Below are 20,770 nucleotides of genomic sequence, written 5' to 3'. Positions count from 1 at the left end.
ACGGATTCTTAGTTTATTCAATAGGCTATGTTCCATTACTGACATTAATTACTTTGATACTCAAATGGAACCATATTTGGCCAGGGAGAGCCCCTTTACATTGGCGTTGTCCTTTTTTTTTTTTAATTAATTAATTTATTTATGATGGTCACACACACACACACACACACAGAGAGAGAGAGAGAGAGAGAGAGAGAGAGGCAGAGACATAGGCAGAGGGAGAAGCAGGCTCCATGCACGGGGAGCCCGATGTGGGATTCGATCCCAGGTCTCCAGGATCGCGCCCTGGGCCAAAGGCAGGCGCTAAACCGCTGGGCCACCCAGGGATCCCTGGCATTGTCCTTTCAATATGTACTCCAGGCTCATCTGGTACTTTTCCTGCTCTAGTCTCAGAATCAGCCATTTAACCAGGGAATGGAACATGTTTTAAATATTTGCCAAATTCTTGTTTGAAAAGCATATTTAAAAAAAATAATTTGCATTTACTGTGTTAAAAAATGCATTTATAACAGCATTTTATATTTAATGCCAATTTTTAGTGACATTTTAAACATTTACCCACAATCCAATATATCCCATGAGACCCTGATATTATGATCAAGATTCCCCCAATTACACTGATTTTTTTTTTTGTTTGCCTTTTTAAAAAAAAAAAACCTCATGACCTCAAGATCAAGACCTAAGAGCTCAACAGTTGGACACTCAACCAACTGAGCCACCCAGGTGCCCCACTAGGTTTTTGAATTAAAAAAAAAAAAAACCTTTAAAAAAAAAAAAAAGATTTTATTTATTTATTTATTGATGAGACACACACATACACACACACACACAAACACACACACAGAGAGAGAGAGAGAGAGAGAGAGAGAGAGGCAGAGACACAGGCAGAGGGAAAAGCAGGCTCCATGCAGGGAGCCTGATGTGGGACTCGATCCCGGGACTCCAGGATCATACCCTGTGCCAAAGGCAGGCACTAAACCGCTGAACTACCCAGGGATCCTCGAGTTTAAAAATTTTTTAAAGTAATCTCTACACCCAATGGAGGTTCAAACCTACAACCCCAAGATCAAGAGATTGAGCCAGCCAGGGGCCCCACCACTCACACTAGTTTTTAAGAACATAAACTAATGAGGCTGTAAAGGGATGAGAGTATTTACATTTGTAAAAAAATAATGTTTAAAACACATGTAAAACAATACATGTAATTTTTGTATCTGTATAAATATTTTATTCTGTTTTCACATAGGATATTGGGATTTACATATTATTTTAGAGAAAATTAATATACAGCTAACAAGCAAAATACACAAGGAGCTTATGAGATATGACATACAATGAGAAAACCTGAGATGTTTTAAATTTAATTTGCCTTACTGGGATCATCAGGACTCCTGGATGTGATATTGGCCTGTGTATCAAATATTTTTTTCTGTAAGTACTAGCCGACACCTTTCTGAAGAGCACATGGTAATACTGCGTCTAAGAAGTCCGTGAATAACTAGGTTTTCCATCTTATCAAAGTACAAAGCATTACTTCAATTCTAGATCCTCTGATAGAATCCAGTATCTATTTTTACTAAGTTCTTTGATGAAATTTTATTAAGAAATTATTGAATCAGAAAGTAAATACAAGGCATCTTTATATTACAAAGAAAATCAAGATAAGTATCTAGTACTTAAAAAAATTTCTAAATTACTAGTACATTTTGAGCAATATAGTTCCCATATTAGCTTTTTCTAAAAGAGACCTTTTCCAGCTTGTTTCCAGACTTCTTTTACTCCTTTAATGCTTTCTCTTTTCACACATTTCCAGTATTCCTGTATACTTTGTTGCTGTGGTACCTGTTAACCAAAGATAAAAGTAAAGAGATCACTCTCTTCAAGGTTAAACATGATTTCATGTGAGCTCTTTTACTATTTCCCACACGCCTCCAAAAAGTACTTGAGGTAGATTATGTTGTAAAAGATGACTGCAACAGAACTAACTGTAAGTAAGACAGGATAAAAGGCAAAACAGTGAACATGATGTAAGATTATCCTTAGGGTAACTAAAGAATGGAGGCTGACTAAGCATACATGATTGGAACTTCCTCCCTAAGAAGATAATGAAGACTTTGGGTGATCTTCTTCCACCTATTGGTTTTAAAATGTAATTATTTCATAATGCTTTATGATATGTTTCCCTTTTTACGGTGAACTTTATTTAGCCATGTGGAATAAAAATTCTAAGCCTAAAACTTTGGTTTAGCCTTGCCTAAATTAAAAAGAAACTATATTTGATAAGAATCTTTAAGAAGAAATAATATATTTCACCTGAGTGCTCTGTGAATTAGAAAGTTCTGTATGGGTATTATTCCTCTCGGTTAAACAAGAAAGTAAAGGTTAGAAAATATTTGTATCCTGGTGATCACAGGATCAAAGCATTACTGGATATCTGCCAAATGGAAGCAAAAGTTAATTTAGATTTTATATATATAATATAAATATATAGAATATATAAAATACACATATGTATGTGTGTATATATATGTTCTTTTTCTGATCGATTTACAGGTCTTCTATTTAGTGTCTTTTGAGAAATGGCAGAGACTGCTTGGTATATTAAATTGTTAACTGTGAAGGCTGGTTTAATTTCCAGGGATACGATTAACTATGAGGTACCGGGTGACTACAAAGCTTGTAAAACATATTTGCTTAAAGAAATCATACATGTTCATTTTCCATAAATAATGTTCATGGGAGGAAATGAATGTGCTTTTCTGAGTTGTAAATAGATAGTTTTATTCTCTCCCTCATTCTCTCTCATCTTCTGGCCTAACCTGCTTATCACATAGTTCTCTTTCCACTCTTGTTTACAGCCTGCAGACTATTTTATGGGAGTGCTTCTAGCATAGCAGATTCGAATTTATTTTTTTATTTTTTATTTTTTTAAATTTTTATTTATTTATGATAGTCATACACAGAGAGAGAGAGAGAGAGAGAGAGAGAGGCAGAGACACAGGCAGAGGGAGAAGCAGGCTCCATGCACCGGGAGCCCGACGTGGGATTTGATCCTGGGTCTCCAGGATCATGCCCTGGGCCAAAGGCAGGCGCTAAACCGCTGCGCCACCCAGGGATCCCGCAGATTCGAATTTAAACAAAATTTTGAGTTTTATTTGTCCCACAGACTAATATGTGAATTTGAATGCAATGATAATGGCTAACACGTATTTTGTGTGTCTTAGGCATTATACTAAGTATTCTACATGTAATTCTTATAAAATTTTTTCTGGGAGATCCTGTTTCCTCATTGCACATAGATGAGAAACATGAGGCTCTGAAAAATTAAGTGGCTTTGCAAGATTAGGCAGTTATTAAAGTGACAGGGCTGGGATTTGAAATTAGGTGTGTCTAACTACAGAGCCCAAAGCAAAATTCTAGGCTATGATTTCTGAACCGGATTTCTGGTTAGATTTATTAAAAAAAAAAAAAAAAAAAAACATACTGGATCCCACCTCTAGGAGATATCTCGGTGTTGTGATCATAGCTTATAATCTCTTTATAAATAATAAAACTTCCACTTAAGACTACAGATTTGCCCAAATTCGAGGTGTAATATCGTTCATTTAATTACATGTAAACATAGTTATTTAAAAAATCAAAATCTTTACCCATAAACCTCGATGCATCCTGTTTTTTAAAACCCCAAGAAACTCTCCATGACTAAGACATTCATCACCATCCACATCAAAGATCTTGAAGACGGTGTCCAAAATATTGTTTGAGAGCTCCTGTCCAGTTGCTACTTTCACGGCCCTCTTAAATTCCGCTGAAAGAAAACATAAGACAACTCATCAACTATGTGAAATAGTCTAAGTGGAATTAATCTACATTTTATTATTTAAGAAGCAAAAACAAATCTAAACGTTCATTAATGAAAAGTAAAACAAAACCAAAAATACTCATTAAGAACATATTGAAATAATAAATTTGGTTGAGAAATGTCATGAAAGTAACTGAAAGAGAAGCAGGCTATTTTAATTTAAAAAATTTTAGGGCAGCCCGGGTGGCTCAGCAGTTTAGCGCTGCTTTCAGCCCAGGGCCTGATCCTGGAGTCCCGGGATCAAGTCCCACACTGGGCTCCCTGCATGGAGCCTGCTTCTCCCTCTGCCTGTGTCTCCGCCTCTCTCTCTCTCCTCTCTGTGTATTCTCATGAATGAATGAATAAAATCTTAAAAAATTTTTAAAAAAAATTTGTATTAATTAATTAGCTATTACTATTTTTAAAGATTTTATTTATTTATTCATGAGAGACAGAGAGAGAGAGAGAGGCAGAGACACAGACAGAGGGAGAAGCAGACTCCATGCAGGGAGCCCGATGTGGGACTCGATCCGGAGTCCCGGGATCAGCCCTGGGGCAAAGGCAAATGCTCTACCACTGAGCCACCCAGGCATCCCTTAATCAATGTTTTAAAGAAGGTATTTAAATATTTCTTTTCCCTTCTTAGGGAGAAATAAGGAAGTAAAAGCAAATAAAGTAACTGTTAACTGTGAGAGTCAATGTGTTAAGTCCAGAGTAACCACAATGAATTAATTAAAAGGCCAATGAATTGTTTTACTGACAACTGGCTCCTTGACATACATTCTAGTTGAAGAACAGAGTGATATTGTTTATAGATGACAAAAATTAAACTAAGTCATATAACTTACCCAGTCTGACAGGACGATGAGCTAAACTAAACATTTGCATGGCAATAGCAAAGTCTTCCAAGTGAGTCGTAAAATGACAAAATGACTTGAACTCATCCAAACTAATACTCTAATAAAATAACAAAAGTGAATTTTAATTACAAATTTGTAAATACATTAAATAATCTTAGAATATACACACAAGTCCTGTTTCTATCATAAAGCTTATGAACTTTTACAGCTTTCTAAGAAAGTTTATTAAAAAGAATGGGTAAGGCCACAGTGTATGGTTGCACAGACTGCACACTGGGTGAAAGGGGTCTCCTGCAGCAGGGCAAGACCTGGGGTGGCCTTGTGTTACTGACTGAATTGTCTCCTCAAAATGCATAGGTTGAAACCCTAATACCCAATATGATTGTATTTGGAGACAAGGCTGTTAGGGAGGCAGCTAAGGCTGAGTGAAGTCATCAGGGTAGGACTCTAATCTGATAGAGGACTAGCGTCCCCATAAAATAAAGGAAGAGACTACCAGTGCTCTCTCACTCTGCGTGTTAAGTATAGAGGAAAGGCCATGTGTGGACACGGTGAGAAAACAGGTGATCTGTGAACCAGGAGGAGAGACTTCACAGAAAACCAACCTGCCAGCACCCTGATCTTAGACTTCCAGGCTCCAGAATTTTGAGAAAATAAATCTGTTGTTTAAGTCATCCAGCCTGGAGTATTTTTTATGGAAGCCTAAGGAAACTAATACATACTGTTAAGTGGTCCGCCTCCTTGCTTTTCTGCCCACAGCACTGAGTAAGAGCACTGGGTTTTGGAGTTAGAGGAACCTATGTTGAAATTCCAGTTCTGCCATTTACTATGTGCATGGTCTTAGCCTCTTTAAGCCTTAAGTAAGTAACCTTTCACGAATTAAGTGATTTGTTCACCATCTACTAAATGGAATATCAGGATTCATTTGAACCTTGGTTCATCTGACTTTAAAACCTATGCACATAAAAACAAAACAAAAAATAAGTTAGAAAAACTAGTTTTTCCATTGAAAAAGTAAGTTAAGTCTAAAAAAGTTTCTCTTTATAGGGACCCTTCAGGATCATGTTCTCTGCTTAGGTGTGGTCTTTTTTTTTTTTTTTTTTGAAGATTTTATTTATTTATTCGTAAGAGACAGAGAGAGAGAGAGGCAGAGACACATGCAGAGGGAGAAGCAGGCTCCATGAAGGGAGCCCGATGTGGGACTCGATCCCGGGACTCCAGGATCACGCCCTGGGCCGAAGGCAGGTGCTAAACCGGTGAGCCACCCAGGGATTCCCCCTTATGTGTGGTCTTATTCAAGTTTTACTGCTTTCAACCTTTGTGAACTTATGGAATTTTTACTTTTAAAATTTTAACTAAGTTTTTGAAGAGGTAACATATAGATGGTAGAAAAATTCTAACTATGGTCTGTGTAGGTCACTTGTGAGAATCTAATGGCATTTTTATGGGAACCCATTAGTGTTCACCATTATCTCTTCTCTTTGGATTCCTGCACATATGAAAGATTACACTTTTTTGCCTCTTTGCAGTTACGTGGGGGTCATGTGATTAGTCTGGTCAATAGCCAAGTGTGATGTTTCTAGGCCAAAACATTTACTTGCTGGAATGTACTCACTCCTCCTTTCTTTTCCTGACATAAGCTCTGCAGATGATGTTTTTTCCAGATGGTAAAGCTCCAAGATGACAGAACTTGGGAGAGTCTGGGTCACTGCGCAACTGTATGCAGAGCCTCCTACCAGCCCACAATGGAAATGTAGCATGATTGAGAAAGAAATCTTTCTTGTGTTAGTCATGGAGATTTCAGGGTTAATTTGTAATTGCAACAAACCTAGGCTGTTCTGACTAATATAACCATTACATTTATAGATGAATCTAAGGGAGAACTGCTATTAAGATTTCCCATTCAGGGATCCCTGGGTGGCGCAGCGGTTTGGCGCCTGCCTTTGGCCCAGGGCGCGATCCTGGAGACCTGGGATCGAATCCCACGTCGGGTTCCCGGTGCATGGAGCCTGCTTCTCCCTCTGCCTGTGTCTCTGCCTCTCTCTCTCTCTGCGTGTGTGACTATCATAAATAAATAAAAATTAAAAAAAAAAAAAAAAAAAGATTTCCCATTCAATAATCAGAGATGTCAATATAATTAGGTAAGTTTTCTTTAGATCCATCAAAACTTTAGTTTTTTTTATGTATTTGTTGTTAAATTTATTTTTATTTTATTTTTTTTGTTAAATTTATTTTTAATTGTATGTTTCTATTGTAATTATAAATGGGATCTTCATTATATCTTATTCCCTTTTTCCTTGTTATAGAAATAGCTTTAAAAAATTATATAAAAATATATGCCCACTTCAAAAACATGTATTGGAACAATGAAGTAATAAAACCAATTCATAAAGTTAAAAAAATCATTTAAAATCTCACAACAGTGTATTTTTTTTTTAAAGATTTTATTTATTTATTCATGAGAGACACACAGAGAGAGAGGCAGAGACACAGGCAGAGGGAGGAGCAGGCTCCATGCAGGAAGCCCGATGTGGGGCTCGATCCCAGACCTGGGATCAAGCCCTGAACCAAAGGCAGATGCTCAGGTGTCCCTCGCAACAGTGTATTAATCATTATTAGTAGTTTGGCAATCATCATTTCACATTTATATACACACACTAGTGCCATTAAACATTTTCTAACTTTTAATCTGTACATAGGGCAGTTACTGCTAATATATCAGCACTGTAACAGGAACTTTATTGAATTTTTACTGTTTCTAATGGCTTTTCAATTTGATTCTCTTGGGTTTTTTTTTTTTTAAATTTATTTTTTATTGGTGTTCAATTTACTAACATACAGAATAACCCCCAGTGCCCGTCACCCATTCACTCCCACCCCCCGCCCTCCTCCCCTTCTACCACCCCTAGTTCGTTTCCCAGAGTTAGCAGTCTTTACGTTCTGTCTCCCTTTCTGATATTTCCCACACATTTCTTCTCCCTTCCCTTATATTCCCTTTCACTATTATTTATATTCCCCAAATGAATGAGAACATATAATGTTTGTCCTTCTCCGACTGACTTACTTCACTCAGCTCTCTTGGGTTTTCTAGGCATATAATAACATCTCTGCAACAAAGACAACTGTGACTCCTTTCAGATGTTTATTTTCTTTTATCCTGTTAATTTACACTGGCTAAGATTTCCAGAACAATAGTAAGTAACAGTGGTGACAGTGAACATTCTTGTCTTATTCCTGACTTTACTGGAAATCCAAAAACTCATGTTTGCTATACAGATTCTATCTTAGGTAATAATTCATTCATAAGAAAACAGTATGTAAAGAACATTTCTCACCCTGATTTTATACTTAAATAATATACAGCAACATGGTTTTTGTTAATGTGCAAGTTACTTTAATTACACAAATATTTCTAACATTATTTCATCTGTACCAAGAAGCATAATAAAAAGGTATACCAACCTCTCCTGCTGTCAACTTCTCTCTTACATTTTTCCAATAGATGTCTTTATTTTCAGTGGTAGTGAAAAAAAGTAGCCACTCTGCAAAGTCTTCTTTTCTCATGAAACTCAAACCTTTAGAAAACTGAAGGAATTCCATTTCTTGAACCTCTGTTTGTAAATTCTCCATAAATCTAAATGTTAAAATACAAAATTGATGTAAGGAACTAGTAGTATTCAACTTTAATGCTGTAAACGGGATTCCAAGGCACCTTGAACATTACCTACTGAGTGGCCGGGATCTTAAAATGTTGAGTCAAACAAAGTATTAGTTCTGTGCAAGGGGTGGGGGAGTAGAGGACACAGAGAAGCTGATTAAGTCCAATACCTGCTTCCATCTGTCACTTCCTATACTCAATTTGTGCAAATTATACTTGGCAACCTACATTCTGATAAAGATTTACAAAATTATGTAAACCATTGCATTGATGTATCTATAATAGTTTTTTTTCAACATAGAAAGAAAAATTATTCATCATCAGAGATACTTAGAATTCAGTTGGGCTATTGTTTTTTGAATGTTAATTGTAATTAATGGTTCCTAATATTTTTCAGATACCAAACTTGACCAGCATAATCAATGGCTTTGCATCAAAAACTTAGATTTACCTAAAAACATTTATAATCCTTTGGACAATAGCATATGAATATATGATCAACATTCTTTTAAAAATAAAAACATGGCACTTTGATCAAACTATCAACAGCTCCCTTAAAAAAGTGCAGGTTGAAAGGATATCAGATTTAAAAAAATCTTCTTTGACCAAGAACGCAGAAATGCTGCACCTGATTTATTTCTAACCTAAATCATGTGAAAAGTATTATTATTTCCATGTGTCTCAATATGTTGCAGACAGTTCTATTCACTTTTCTACATGATAAAAGAACTGTACAATCTGTCATGTCACAATTTAATGGAATTATGTATGGGGTGAAAAATAGGTCTATTCCAGTTCAGTGGGAGAAAAACTGCCACTGTTAAAAAACTACTTGCTTTTGGCTCTACCTTTATCCCATAAACCTTAAAAGCATGAAGGAGGAGTTTGATTTTAGGCTTCTATCTAGTGTGACAGGTAAGAGCCTGTTACCTACAACATTTCTGAATGTGCTAGCATACATAGATTTATCAATTTATCAATAAACCTCAGGCAGAGGTTTATCTAAAATTTGAAGCAATTCCAGTTTGGGCTGAAAGATCAACAAACCTTTTACTGATATGCCTTGTCCTTTGTTTTACTGAGTTTTATTATACAGTGTACCGTGAGAAAATTCAACTTATTAGGATTCTTAAAAAAAATGCTTTACTTTCAAATGAGTGTACAGTGAATTTATGAAAGTAGAAAATATGGTATAAACATATTACTAACTTGTTCCTTTCCTTTCTCTTTTTCTTCAGGCCCTGAGGTTGAAATATAAATTTAACTGCTGTTAAACTATACATGGTATAGTTTAAGCTACTTTTATCTGACTAATTATACTACTTTTGAAGAACATAAGTATATTTTAGGAAAACCATCTTTCCTATCTCTAAAATTACAGATCTTGTTATGACTTGAAAATCTTAGAACATGATTACTGGACATAAATATATGAATTGAAGAATTTATATAGTACATCAAGTCACCAGATACTTTCTTTTTAAAAATTTTTTTATTTAAAATATTTTATTTATTTATTCATGAGAGACACCAAGAGATGTAGAGACACAGGCAGAGGGAGAAACAGGCTCCATGCAGGGAGCCTGATGTGGGACTCGATCCCAGGACCTTGGGATCAAGGCCTGAGTCAAAGGCTGACACTCAACCGCTAAGCCACCCAGACGTCCTTCACTAGATACTTTCTAAACAAATTAAATAGTTTACAAATTAGTGGATTAATTGGGAACAATGGGAAAAAATGGCTTTTCATTATTATTATTATTATTATTATTATTATTATTAATTTTTTAGGTCATGGGGTGCTAGAGCTGGCTCTTATCAGCTCTGAGAATCCATTGTGCACACGTTTTTCTACTTTTTAATGTACAGTACCTTGAAATTGGCTTGGTATAGTATTTACATCACTCATTGGCAAATGCTACAAGTCAGGCTGTTCTTCCTGAGAGCAGATTGTTAAACGTATTTATTAGCACAGCACTGCTTATAGACATCTTTGAATTTATAAAAACTCCTCATGAATTTAGAACATTGTCAACTAATTGGTATTTTAGAATTAGTACATCAATACATCAAGAAGATGGCACATGGAAAGATCCTGAACTCAAGTCTTTCAACGGACACACAAAATCTACAGTTACATATCAATCAACTCCCTCTAAAAAAGACTTCAAAACTAGCTGGAGCTCCCGATGGCAAAGGACAAAAGGGCCACATTGTGATCTTCCTAAAAACCCTAACCCAGCATAACCAATTAGGAGGGATCTCACAAATAAGGAGCATATCCCTGAGGAGTAACAGTCCTACTCTATCATAAGGCATCCCAACCCCTGGCACCTACACTGCAGAGACAAGCTCCCAAAATGTTGGCCCTGAAAGTCAATGGGAGAAACAAAAAAAAGTGAGAAAAGAAATGTAGAAGAAAAGGCCCTAAAGAAAGTAGAAAAAAGGAAAAACAAGGCTGGAAAAACAGAGGTAGTGATGCAGAGTTGGTAAGTGCCATCAACAACTGTCTGAGTAGGCTGAGCATCATTTTTTTTTTCCTGAGCTATATATATATACTGATAAAGAATGGAATTTTAACAATTAAATCACTTGTTGATTTCATAACAATGAATATTCATGAGAGACATAGAGAGAGGCAGAGACATAGGCAGAGGGAGAAGCAGCCTCCCCAGGGGGAGCTGGACGCAGGACTTGATCCCAGGACCCTGGGATTTCGACCTGAGCCGAACGCAGATGCTCAACCACTAAGCCACCCAGGTGCCCTTATAATAATGAATAAACACTGAAATTCCAGCAGACAGAGCTTAAATTATACTTTGGTTTTTATTTAATTGGCTAACACGCATTTCAGACATTTTTTAAAAGTTTATTTACATAATCTCTAAACCCAGTGTGGGACTCGAACTCACAACCCTGAAATGAAGAGTCGAATGTTCTTTCAACTGAGCCAGCTAGGTGCTCCAAAGTATTTAGTCTTTTGACTAATTGTAAAAGTAAAAAACCAAAAACCAACCAAACCAATTTAAAAAACAACTCAAACAAATCACAATTTATCCACATGCTCCCTCACTAACTGATAAGTTTCTCCTAACATGTGGTAGTATCTACTTAATGTGTCTTCTGTCCCTCTGGTCACCTGGTCTAGTGCTAATTCCTTGAAAGCCCATTCAGTGTACCCAACCACCTACTGTGGGACTAATTCTTTCAGAAACTATGTGATTTAAATCTTTTAATAGAAACCTGAGTCTGAATCTTACCTCTTCAATTTCTAATATATATAACCTGGACCAAGCCCCTTATTAATCTCCTCAAATTCCAGTTGTATAAAGGGAAGACTCCTATATGACTTTCTTAGAACAGGTGAAATAATGTATGTGAAATACTCAGACAAATATCAGGCATGCAGTGATGGCACTGAGGATGCAGACTCTGAATTGCTTCAGCCTCTCTCTTGCTCACACCCTCAGCTCCCTGGGGCTGTGGAAGGCCTTCTCCAAGGGCAGCCTGGAGAAAATCATACAACTGCACATAGTGACACCAGCAGAAATTAATGGTCTCCACCTTTAACAGGGTCCTCAGCCTTGCCCACACCCTGCTGCTAGGCTAGAGAGCTCTCCTTTATTTCACTCTGTGGCTATTTCAATCCGTTTATATTCTCTACAAGTCTATCTCACTGGCTTTCTATCTGTCCTCAGCAGATGATCTGGCCAACTTCTCAGAGAAACTAGAGGTCACTACTTAGGAAATGCTCTCATTGTCTTGCTATCACTTGGGGAGTGTTAAAAGCATGCAGTCCTCTTCTCCCCACCTCCAATCTCCTTTCTGTCTCAGTGAAAGGAGGAGTCCCTTTTCCTGTTGGCAGCTACCTGTACTCTGAATTCCACTTATATTCCTTTATTTCTTTCTACTCAGAGGACTTGCTCCTCTAGTGATTCCCATTCACACCTGCATTCAGTCTTTCCCTCTTCACATCATCATTTAAACATGTGAGGAAATCTTTCTTACATTCCTCTCTTGCTACTGCCCCCTCTCTTCCTTTGCTATAGTCAATCTCCTTGAAAGAATTACCTATATTTTTTTCTCTACTCACCCTTCACTCACTCCTCAACCCACTGCAATCTGCTTTCTGCTCCCATCGACCACGTCCACCCTACATTCATCATTTTCTTTCCTAAACTTGTTCTTCCTTGTGTTCTCTAGCTCAGTGAACAGGTATCACCTGTTTCACTGGCTCCAATCAGAAGTCAGGCAGTAGCTCAGATTTCTCCCCCTTTACTCTTCATCCAGTCAGTCACCAATACTGTTAATTCCCTTCTAAATAATCCCTTGGACTCCTCCACTCTTTTCTGTTCCCACTGCTACCACCTTCGTCTAATCATGATCCTCTCTTCTCTATTAATGCAAGTCTCTAACAGATCTTCCTGGCTTTTGTTTGATTTCCTTGGCCAATCTGTGGATCTGATGATCACCTTACTCCCCTCCTTCAAGGCCTTCATGGCTCTCTGTTGTTCTTGGCATGGCATAAAAGCCTTCACAACTGTGTCTGTGTTGACCTTCCCACCTTCATCTCTTACATGTCTGGTTAAGTCACAACAAACTTCTAGTTTCTGAACCTGCCACATCTTCTGTTGCATTTGGACATCTTATCTATTTAGTAATTATTGGGTTTGGAAAACATTGGCTTGATAAATCTTGCCAACATTATGGAAATATGGATTCTTCTGGGAAATTAAAAACATGAACTATTTGAACAGAGCAGCAGTCTATCTACATTTACATCAATTAAATTATTCTGTGGAATGAAAATAAGCTTAAAATATTTCTGAGAATTTTTTTCTAACTTAAATTCACTGTATATTGGCAGTACCAATGAACCTATCTAGGGTAAGACATTCTGTATATTGTCAGTCTGTAATCTAGTTTAGGCCAAATAGATAAAAACATCAATATTGTATAAAGTAAAATCTGACCCAGAGATTTAAACAAAATTACTGTTTTATTGGACTGTAAAACAGGTTTTTGAATTTAATTGCTTTATCCTTAGTGTAAAGTCTACACTGGCTAAGAAAGGTTTTTGTTCCAGAGACTTCTATGTTCTTTTGTGTGAAGAATTTAAATTTATAATTTAAGAATTTCAATAACACATGAAACAAAATCTGGAATATTGATTGGTTAAATCTGACATCAGTACCTTTTCCAATTGATAAAAGAACAATAGAATGGAGTAAGCGTGGCTAAAAAAGTCACTTAAAATGGAGTTGGGAGGACACTGAGGCAGGGCCTATGCACATTTCCTGTCTTGGTTCTCAGAAAAATGCTAAACTTGGCTTGTCGGCAAACTGCAAACATCCTGGATGAACACGTGCTATGTGCAAGAATAGACTTGAATGGACTTTCTGTCTCGTAGTGATCCTAGCAACCGACATACAGAATAGTGTTACTATAACCCTGACAGGGCCAATCATAAAAGAACAACTTATGTGATGTGCCAAAAATTCTTCTTTTAATTTTAAAAATCCCAAGTTTCTTTGTCTCTTTGGAGCAATCTGGGTTGCTGCCTTAATTTCTGTCTCCTGAACTTGCAATTCCTAAGATCCCAAAGAAATGCCTTATATATATATATATATATATATATATATATATATATATATATATATATATATATATATATAATATATATATATCATTGCTTTGTAACTTTGTTACTTGTTGGTAGGTTTAATTACATTACTAGCATATTTTCAGAAGACTTTATAAGGCTAGGGATCCTTCATAAAACAGATACAACTTCTCAATTACTACTGAATTTTCAAATCCAAAAATTGGTAATAAAAGTGGAAACAACTTTGCCATTTGTGATGAAAAATACAAGCGGTGTCTGGTTTTCTCTTCTAACTAAAAAAAAATCCTTCTCTCTGAATTTTAAAACAGTCAGTCCTTGGGGAAAAAGATGAATATGCTATAATTTTATTTTAGTTTTGAGTTTTTTCTTTAGATGTTGGATTAAGGAGCCTTCAGGAAAAGAGGCTGAGGAAACTCTAAGCTAAAGAAATATCCTGACCAAGAGAGCTGGGGTATATGCAAACAGAGAAAACAGTCAGAGAAAAGAATTCCCTAAGAAGAGAGATCTGGGAGCTGGAAAACAAAGCTGCCAAAAAGTCTAAAAATAATTTAAGTTGATATGAGTTTGACACATATTCTGAGAGCTTACCATGTATTACATTGTGTGTACTTTAATATATTATATCACTTAATTCTTAGACTTTTCATGTGGGAGGATAGGATATTAACATAAATAAGAGTAGGAAGAATCGAATAAACATTAAGAAAGGAGATATTTGCATGAATTAGAGATCTCTTTTCCTTTATTAGGTTACAGTAAAATTGTTATAATTTATAATCTTTAAATTTACTTTTATATTTACTCCTAACTCTCTAAAGTGGACAGGACAAGCATCACTTTATAAATTTTTACAAAGAATAAAAAAAGGCACATGATTACTTTCTCAAGACCATACAGCTAAATAAACCGCATAAATAGGATTACAGCTATTTGTATCCCAAGTCCAGTGCTTTTTCTCTTTTAGACTGCTGCCAACTTCTAAAATTTTGGAATTTAGTATTTGTACTTGTCTATTAAAATATAAAGTGGTTTTAAAGAAAAAGCAGCTGAATTTCAGAAGCTGAAGTATGACTTCATGCTTAAAACTGTGATTTTAGTTGTTCTCTGCTGATAGATGCTATAAAAAAAGTTTATGTAATTTAAAATTTATTGCTGGTCTTACTACAGTTGTTAAAAAAAATATATTACACAGTATCCTTTTTATAGGACCCATGGGAAGCTTTCTTTTTGGCCCTATGGGGGACAAATGTCCCCCCACCTTGTGTCGAATCAGTGAGCTTCTAACTTAGGGATGCAGTGAATTGTGTAACTGATCATGTAACCCTCTTCATATCATCTGTCAAATTTGTGGTTTATTCTTATCAAGTGCATAGAATCTCAAGATTTGCACTTTGTGTATTAGCCTAATTGCTGGCTCCATTTTATGAAACTATCATTGTTTTTCTTTTCTTCATCCTTCTCACCTGTTTCTGATAAGCCATCTACTTATATCTTTTTTTTTTTTTAAGATTTTATTTATTTATTTATTCATGAAAGACACAGAGGAGAGAGGCAGAGACACAGGCAGAGGGAGAAGCAGGCTCCATGCAGGGAGCCTGATGTGGGACTTGATCCCAGGACTCCAGGATCACGCCCTGGGCCAAAGGCAAGCACTAAACCACCAAGCCACCCAAGGATTCCCCATCTACTTATATCCTATTACAAATGCCAATTTATAGCTGGACCGTTGTTCAGAATAATTATATATAGCCAACATATTAAAATTATATATTACTCAATATATTCATTATATATAATCACACAATAAATTAACATATATATATATATATATATATATACACATTTATTAAGTAGATATTAGCACTGTGATTTCACAGATGAAGAAATAGAGACTAGGGACTCAGGTTAAATCCCATTTAATAAATGATGAAGTATGAACCTAAGTATGTCTAAATTGCAAATATGTGTTTTTCAAAATCAATAATACTGTTTTCTCTAAATGAGATGCTGATATCTATAGGCAAACATTTTAAGTAGCTACTACAAAAGCTGTAATTTTGTGTCACCTTCCTTGCCTTTCCTTGAAACTAATAAACTATATCTCCTGAAACAATATCCCTTATCAGAGAAGCTATAAGAAGGTTGGCTGAGACCAAGCTCAAACATCTCTTTTCTAAAGAAAAGGATACATTAATTATACTCCGGTAACGGTAAAAATCAAACTCAAAGCTCCAAATAACACAGACCACAGGGAGATCCCTGGGTGGCTCAGTGGTTAGCTCCTGCTTTCAGCCCAGGGTGTGATCCTGGAGTCCCGGGATCAAGTCTCACATCACGCTCCCTGCATGGAGCCTGCTTCTCCTTCTGCCTGTGTCTCTGCCTCTCTCTCTCTCATGAATAAATTAAAAAAAAAAAAAACAAAAAAACACAGACCACAAAAATTTTCATGGAAATTTTATTATTAATTTGGTCAGTATGTTGGTAAAAAGTTTTTAGAAACATTATATATATATACACAGAAGCTATTTTCTGTTACTTTATGACTTATGCAAAATTTTAAAGACATTTTATGATTATTAATTCTAGCTAGTATAATAATAATTTTAACTTTAGGAGAACTCTGTTCTTTTTTTAAAAATATATTTTATTTATTTATTCATGAGAGACACATAGAGAGAGCATGAGGCAGAGACATAGGCAGAGGAAGAAGCAGGCTCCACACAAAGAGCTGGATGCAGGACTTGATCCCAAGACCCTGGGATCACGCCTTGAGCCGAGGCTAGAGGCTCAATGCTGAGCCACCTAGGCGTCCCTAGGAGAACTTTGTTCTGTCCAAGAGACAAATTTTCAAAAACTGCATTTAAAGCATTTGTTGTTAATTGGATGTTTTTTAAACTGCATGATGGCAAGCCAAATCTCACGGAGTTCATTTTTTAGAGAAATGCTAGTAAATTTTTAAAAAAAAAATAAGTAAGGATTTTAAGATTTATTTATTTATTTATTTATTCATAGAGATGCAGAGAGAGAGAGAGAGAGAGAGGCAGAGACACAGGCAGAGGGAGAAGCAGGCCCCATGCAGGCAGCCCGACGTGGGACTCGATCCCGGGTCTCAACGCCCTAGGCCGCAGGCTGCGCTAAGCCGCTGCGCCACCGGGGCTGCCCGGATTTTAAATAAAAGTACTCCCTTTAAAGAAAATTAAATTTACAACAACTTTAAAAATTAACTAGCTCAGGGAGTCTTAAAATGAAGGGGGAGTGGTGTATCAGTTTGAACAAGTACAGTTGATATGACAATGGCTTTGCTTGGTTTTAAATCATACTTTGAAATTTTAAGAAATGTTAAGATAGTAGTATTTTCAGGTATATAAAAAAGAGACAAAAAATTTTGTGGAGAAAAACTTCTAGAGAGGTTAAATGACCTACTGGAGTTTTGCTATGGAGAACATAGTGATTGGACATAATTCAGACTTGGGTCTTCATGCATTCTACCTCAATCCTCAATCACTAAACCCCACATTTTCATCTCCTAACTAGTTTTTGAAAACTCTACTTCAAAATCCTTATTGCCGCTACACTAGTTCAAGGTTCTCATCATTTCTTATCTGGAGTATCTCTCTCATAAAATCTATCCTTTATTCTGCTGCCAGAATGATAGGCACATCTGACCAGGTACCCTTCATTCTTCATTCTTCAGGGCCTCCTACTGTTGAGTTAATTCAAGCTTGATCTTTCAGAGTACAAAATCTTCTGCAGGCAAGTACACACTTCTCCAACCTCTGTTTTCGTTTTACCATAGTACCTTATGCTTACTACTCTAGACTCTACTGCTTATAATTCCCTTTACAAACCATACATTTTCATGCTTATATGTCTTTTCTAATGTTGTTCTCTTTTCCTCAAATGCTTTTCTGCCCAGACTATTTTTGCCTGGGTAATTCCTGCTCATCTGTCAAGATTCAGCTTAGATGCCATTTCCTTCACAAAGTTTTCCCTGATCATCTACTCCCAAACTCCAAACTAGTACACAATGTGATCTGTGCTATCAAAAACCCCTATGCATCTATGATAGCTCTGACTACAAATAAATAAATAAGTAAATAAATAAATAAATAAATTTAAAAAATAAAATAAAATAAATTGTATTCTATAAAACAGATACTGGGACGCCTGGGTGGCTCAGAGGTTGAGCGTCTGCTTTTGGCTCAGAGTGTGATCCCAGAGTCCAGGATTAAGTCCAACATCAGGCTCCATGCAGGGAACTTCTCTCTCTGCCTCTGTCTCTGCCTCTCTCTCTGTCTCTCATGAATAAATAAATAAAATCTTAAAAAAAAGAAAAAGAAAACAGATACCTCCTTTTCTAATAGGTTAGATATTTTTGAGAATGTAACTTTATATTTTATAAATACCATGTCTGCAGCTCTGGGAAATGAGTATATTCAATTGTTTTGTAACTTCTTACCTATAAATTTCCCTAAATGAATATAAATATTGCATTTACCTTCGAAATTCCCTATAATGAAGTTTTCTTTCTCCTCTTTTTCCAAAGAAATGTATCTGAAGGGTTGTGGTAATTTCAGGTTCTTTTACTGTTGATTCCTATAAAAAAAAAAGGGATACAATAATTTCAAGTAATTATACCAAAGAACAAAAATGGACATGGTAGCCTGGAACTCTTAGAACAATATCCATAAAAGATTCTTGTAACAACAACAACAACAACAACAACAAAGGTGGAAGAAAAAGGTGTAGCCATCCTATCTCTTGCTTTGCATATACTTTTTTTTAAAAAAATATTTTCTTTATTTATTCATGAGAGACACAGAGAGAAGGAAGCAGAGACATCGGCAAAGGGAGAAGTAGGTTCCGTGCAGGGAGCCTGATGTGGGACTTGATCCTAGGATTCCGGGATCATGCCCTGAGCCGAAGGCAGATGCTTAAGTGCTGAGCCACCCAGATGTCTCATATAGTACTATTCTTTAACTATCTCTGCTTAAGCAGGAGAAAAACAATGAGGGCTAAAACACTCAATATACTCAAGATGGAGTTCAGCAGTAAACAAAATCTTAGAATAGTCCAAAAAGAGAGCTTAGAAATGAAATAAATATTATTTCAAAATGTGATCTTGAGGCATTTTTTAATGAAGCAGGACTGAAAGTCAGAAGGTCTGTGAATTTTTGCTGAATATTAGAAATACTTGAAAAACATCTGCTTTTCATAATTATAAAATTAATGTGATAATTCCATTAAGTACTGAGTAAAGCAGATTCACAGATTCTCCTTCAAATCTCTAGTAAACAAAAATAATCACAAAACAGAACTGCTAAAAGATTATCAGCTGCAACTAAACAATAAGAGGGATTACAAATTTAACCCAAATACCGTGAAAAAGAGCAGCTGGGAAAAGAAACACTAGATTCAGGTGTTGGATGGTCCCCCATGTCTTCTAATCCCATCCCTAACTCTACTTCTCAGAAATGGCAGGAGTGAGACTATTACATTAGAACTTCAGTAAAAACTTCAACTTAATGATAGATTAGTGGGGACAAATTGAGGACAACTCCAATAGAAGCTCTAATAGAACTTGCTAAGCTTAAACAGAGGGAAGGAGGGCTTCCAGGGTGCAGAATCCTTCACGGCACTAGGAAAGATTCTGTATGGGGTGGGATGTACCTTGGAGGGGAGGAGTGAACTGTGTCTACGATGCTTAATGAGATCAGAAGAATGAACAGAATATAGGTTCTTGAAGAAGGGCTGCATTTAGTCCAGAGGAGTCTCTTACCCCTTGCCTCTACACCTTTGGTCTACAGAACAATGGACCAAAATGCAATGCCTGCAGCTCAAAAGGACAAAGACAAATTTGTTCTAGATAAGGCATGAAGAGTATTTCATTTGTGCTTTACCATAGCAATGAGAAGATCTGGACAGAGCATAAGCATGAGCAAAAGAAACAGCATGCCAACTAAGCAACAGAACCATAGCAAGAAATAGAACAAATCAGCAAGACACAAAACACCCAGTCTAGAACACATAATGCAAGGAACAATATATGTCCCCATAAGCCCTTTATTAAAATGTTTTCTATTTTGAGATTAGAAAAAAAATTACTGATTGATGTCAAGGAGATAATTGTTTGTTTTCTTCTTGGGCATTTGTGGTTAAGATAGCGTTCAGTTTCATTCTTTTGTGTGCAGTAGCTGTCCAGTTTTCCCAACACTATTTATTAAAGAGACTGCTCTTCCCCCATTGTATATTCTTGTCTCCTTTGTTGAAAATTAACTGACCATGTACATGTGGGTTTGTTTCTGGATTATCTATATCTATAGTTCCATTGATCTGTGTTTGTTTTGTGGCAATACCACACTGTTTTATTACAGCTTTTCATAATACTGTTTGAAATAATGCACAGTAACACCTCTGGCTTTGTTCTTCTTTTTTTTAACATTCCTTTGGCTATTTAGGGTCTTTTGCAGTTCCTTCTACATAAGTTATGGTATACTAATTCTGTAAAAAATGTCATTGGAATTTTTATAGGGATTGCAGTGCATCTGTAGATTGTTTTGGGTGAATGGACACTTAACAATTTTGATTTTTCTAACATATGACACAAAATACCTTTACATTTATTTGTGTTACCTTCAATTACTTTCTTTTTTTTTTCTTCAATTACTTTCATCAATGTCTTATAATTTTTAGTGTATAGACCTTTCATCTCCTTGGTTAAATTTATTCCTAGGTATTTCATTCTTTTTAATGCAATTGTAAATGTGATTATTTTCTTGATTTCT

The 20,770-nt window shown here is 36.1% G+C and overlaps 1 protein-coding gene across 3 annotated transcripts in view; it reads right to left on the bottom strand.

Moving 5' to 3' along the window:
• Positions 1-1,202: 1,202 nt before the first annotated feature.
• Positions 1,203-20,770, bottom strand: part of MICU2 (mitochondrial calcium uptake 2) — a 126,908-nt gene continuing 107,340 nt past the window's right edge. For all 3 annotated transcript variants that reach the window (XM_077868405.1, XM_077868406.1, XM_077868404.1), the window contains 5 exons: positions 18,484-18,581; positions 8,164-8,335; positions 4,690-4,798; positions 3,651-3,808; positions 1,203-1,842 (listed from right to left, as the gene is read on the bottom strand). In XM_077868405.1, coding sequence (XP_077724531.1) covers positions 1,738-1,842; positions 3,651-3,808; positions 4,690-4,798; positions 8,164-8,335; positions 18,484-18,581 — 642 coding nt within the window. In that variant the 3' untranslated portion in view covers positions 1,203-1,737. The remainder of the gene's footprint in view (positions 1,843-3,650; positions 3,809-4,689; positions 4,799-8,163; positions 8,336-18,483; positions 18,582-20,770) is intronic.

The sequence above is a fragment of the Canis aureus genome, chromosome 24 (assembly GCF_053574225.1).
Source record: "Canis aureus isolate CA01 chromosome 24, VMU_Caureus_v.1.0, whole genome shotgun sequence".
NCBI lineage: Eukaryota > Metazoa > Chordata > Mammalia > Carnivora > Canidae > Canis > Canis aureus.
Note: the sequence above shows the minus strand (reverse complement) of the source record. Positions and strands in the feature narration are given on the sequence as shown.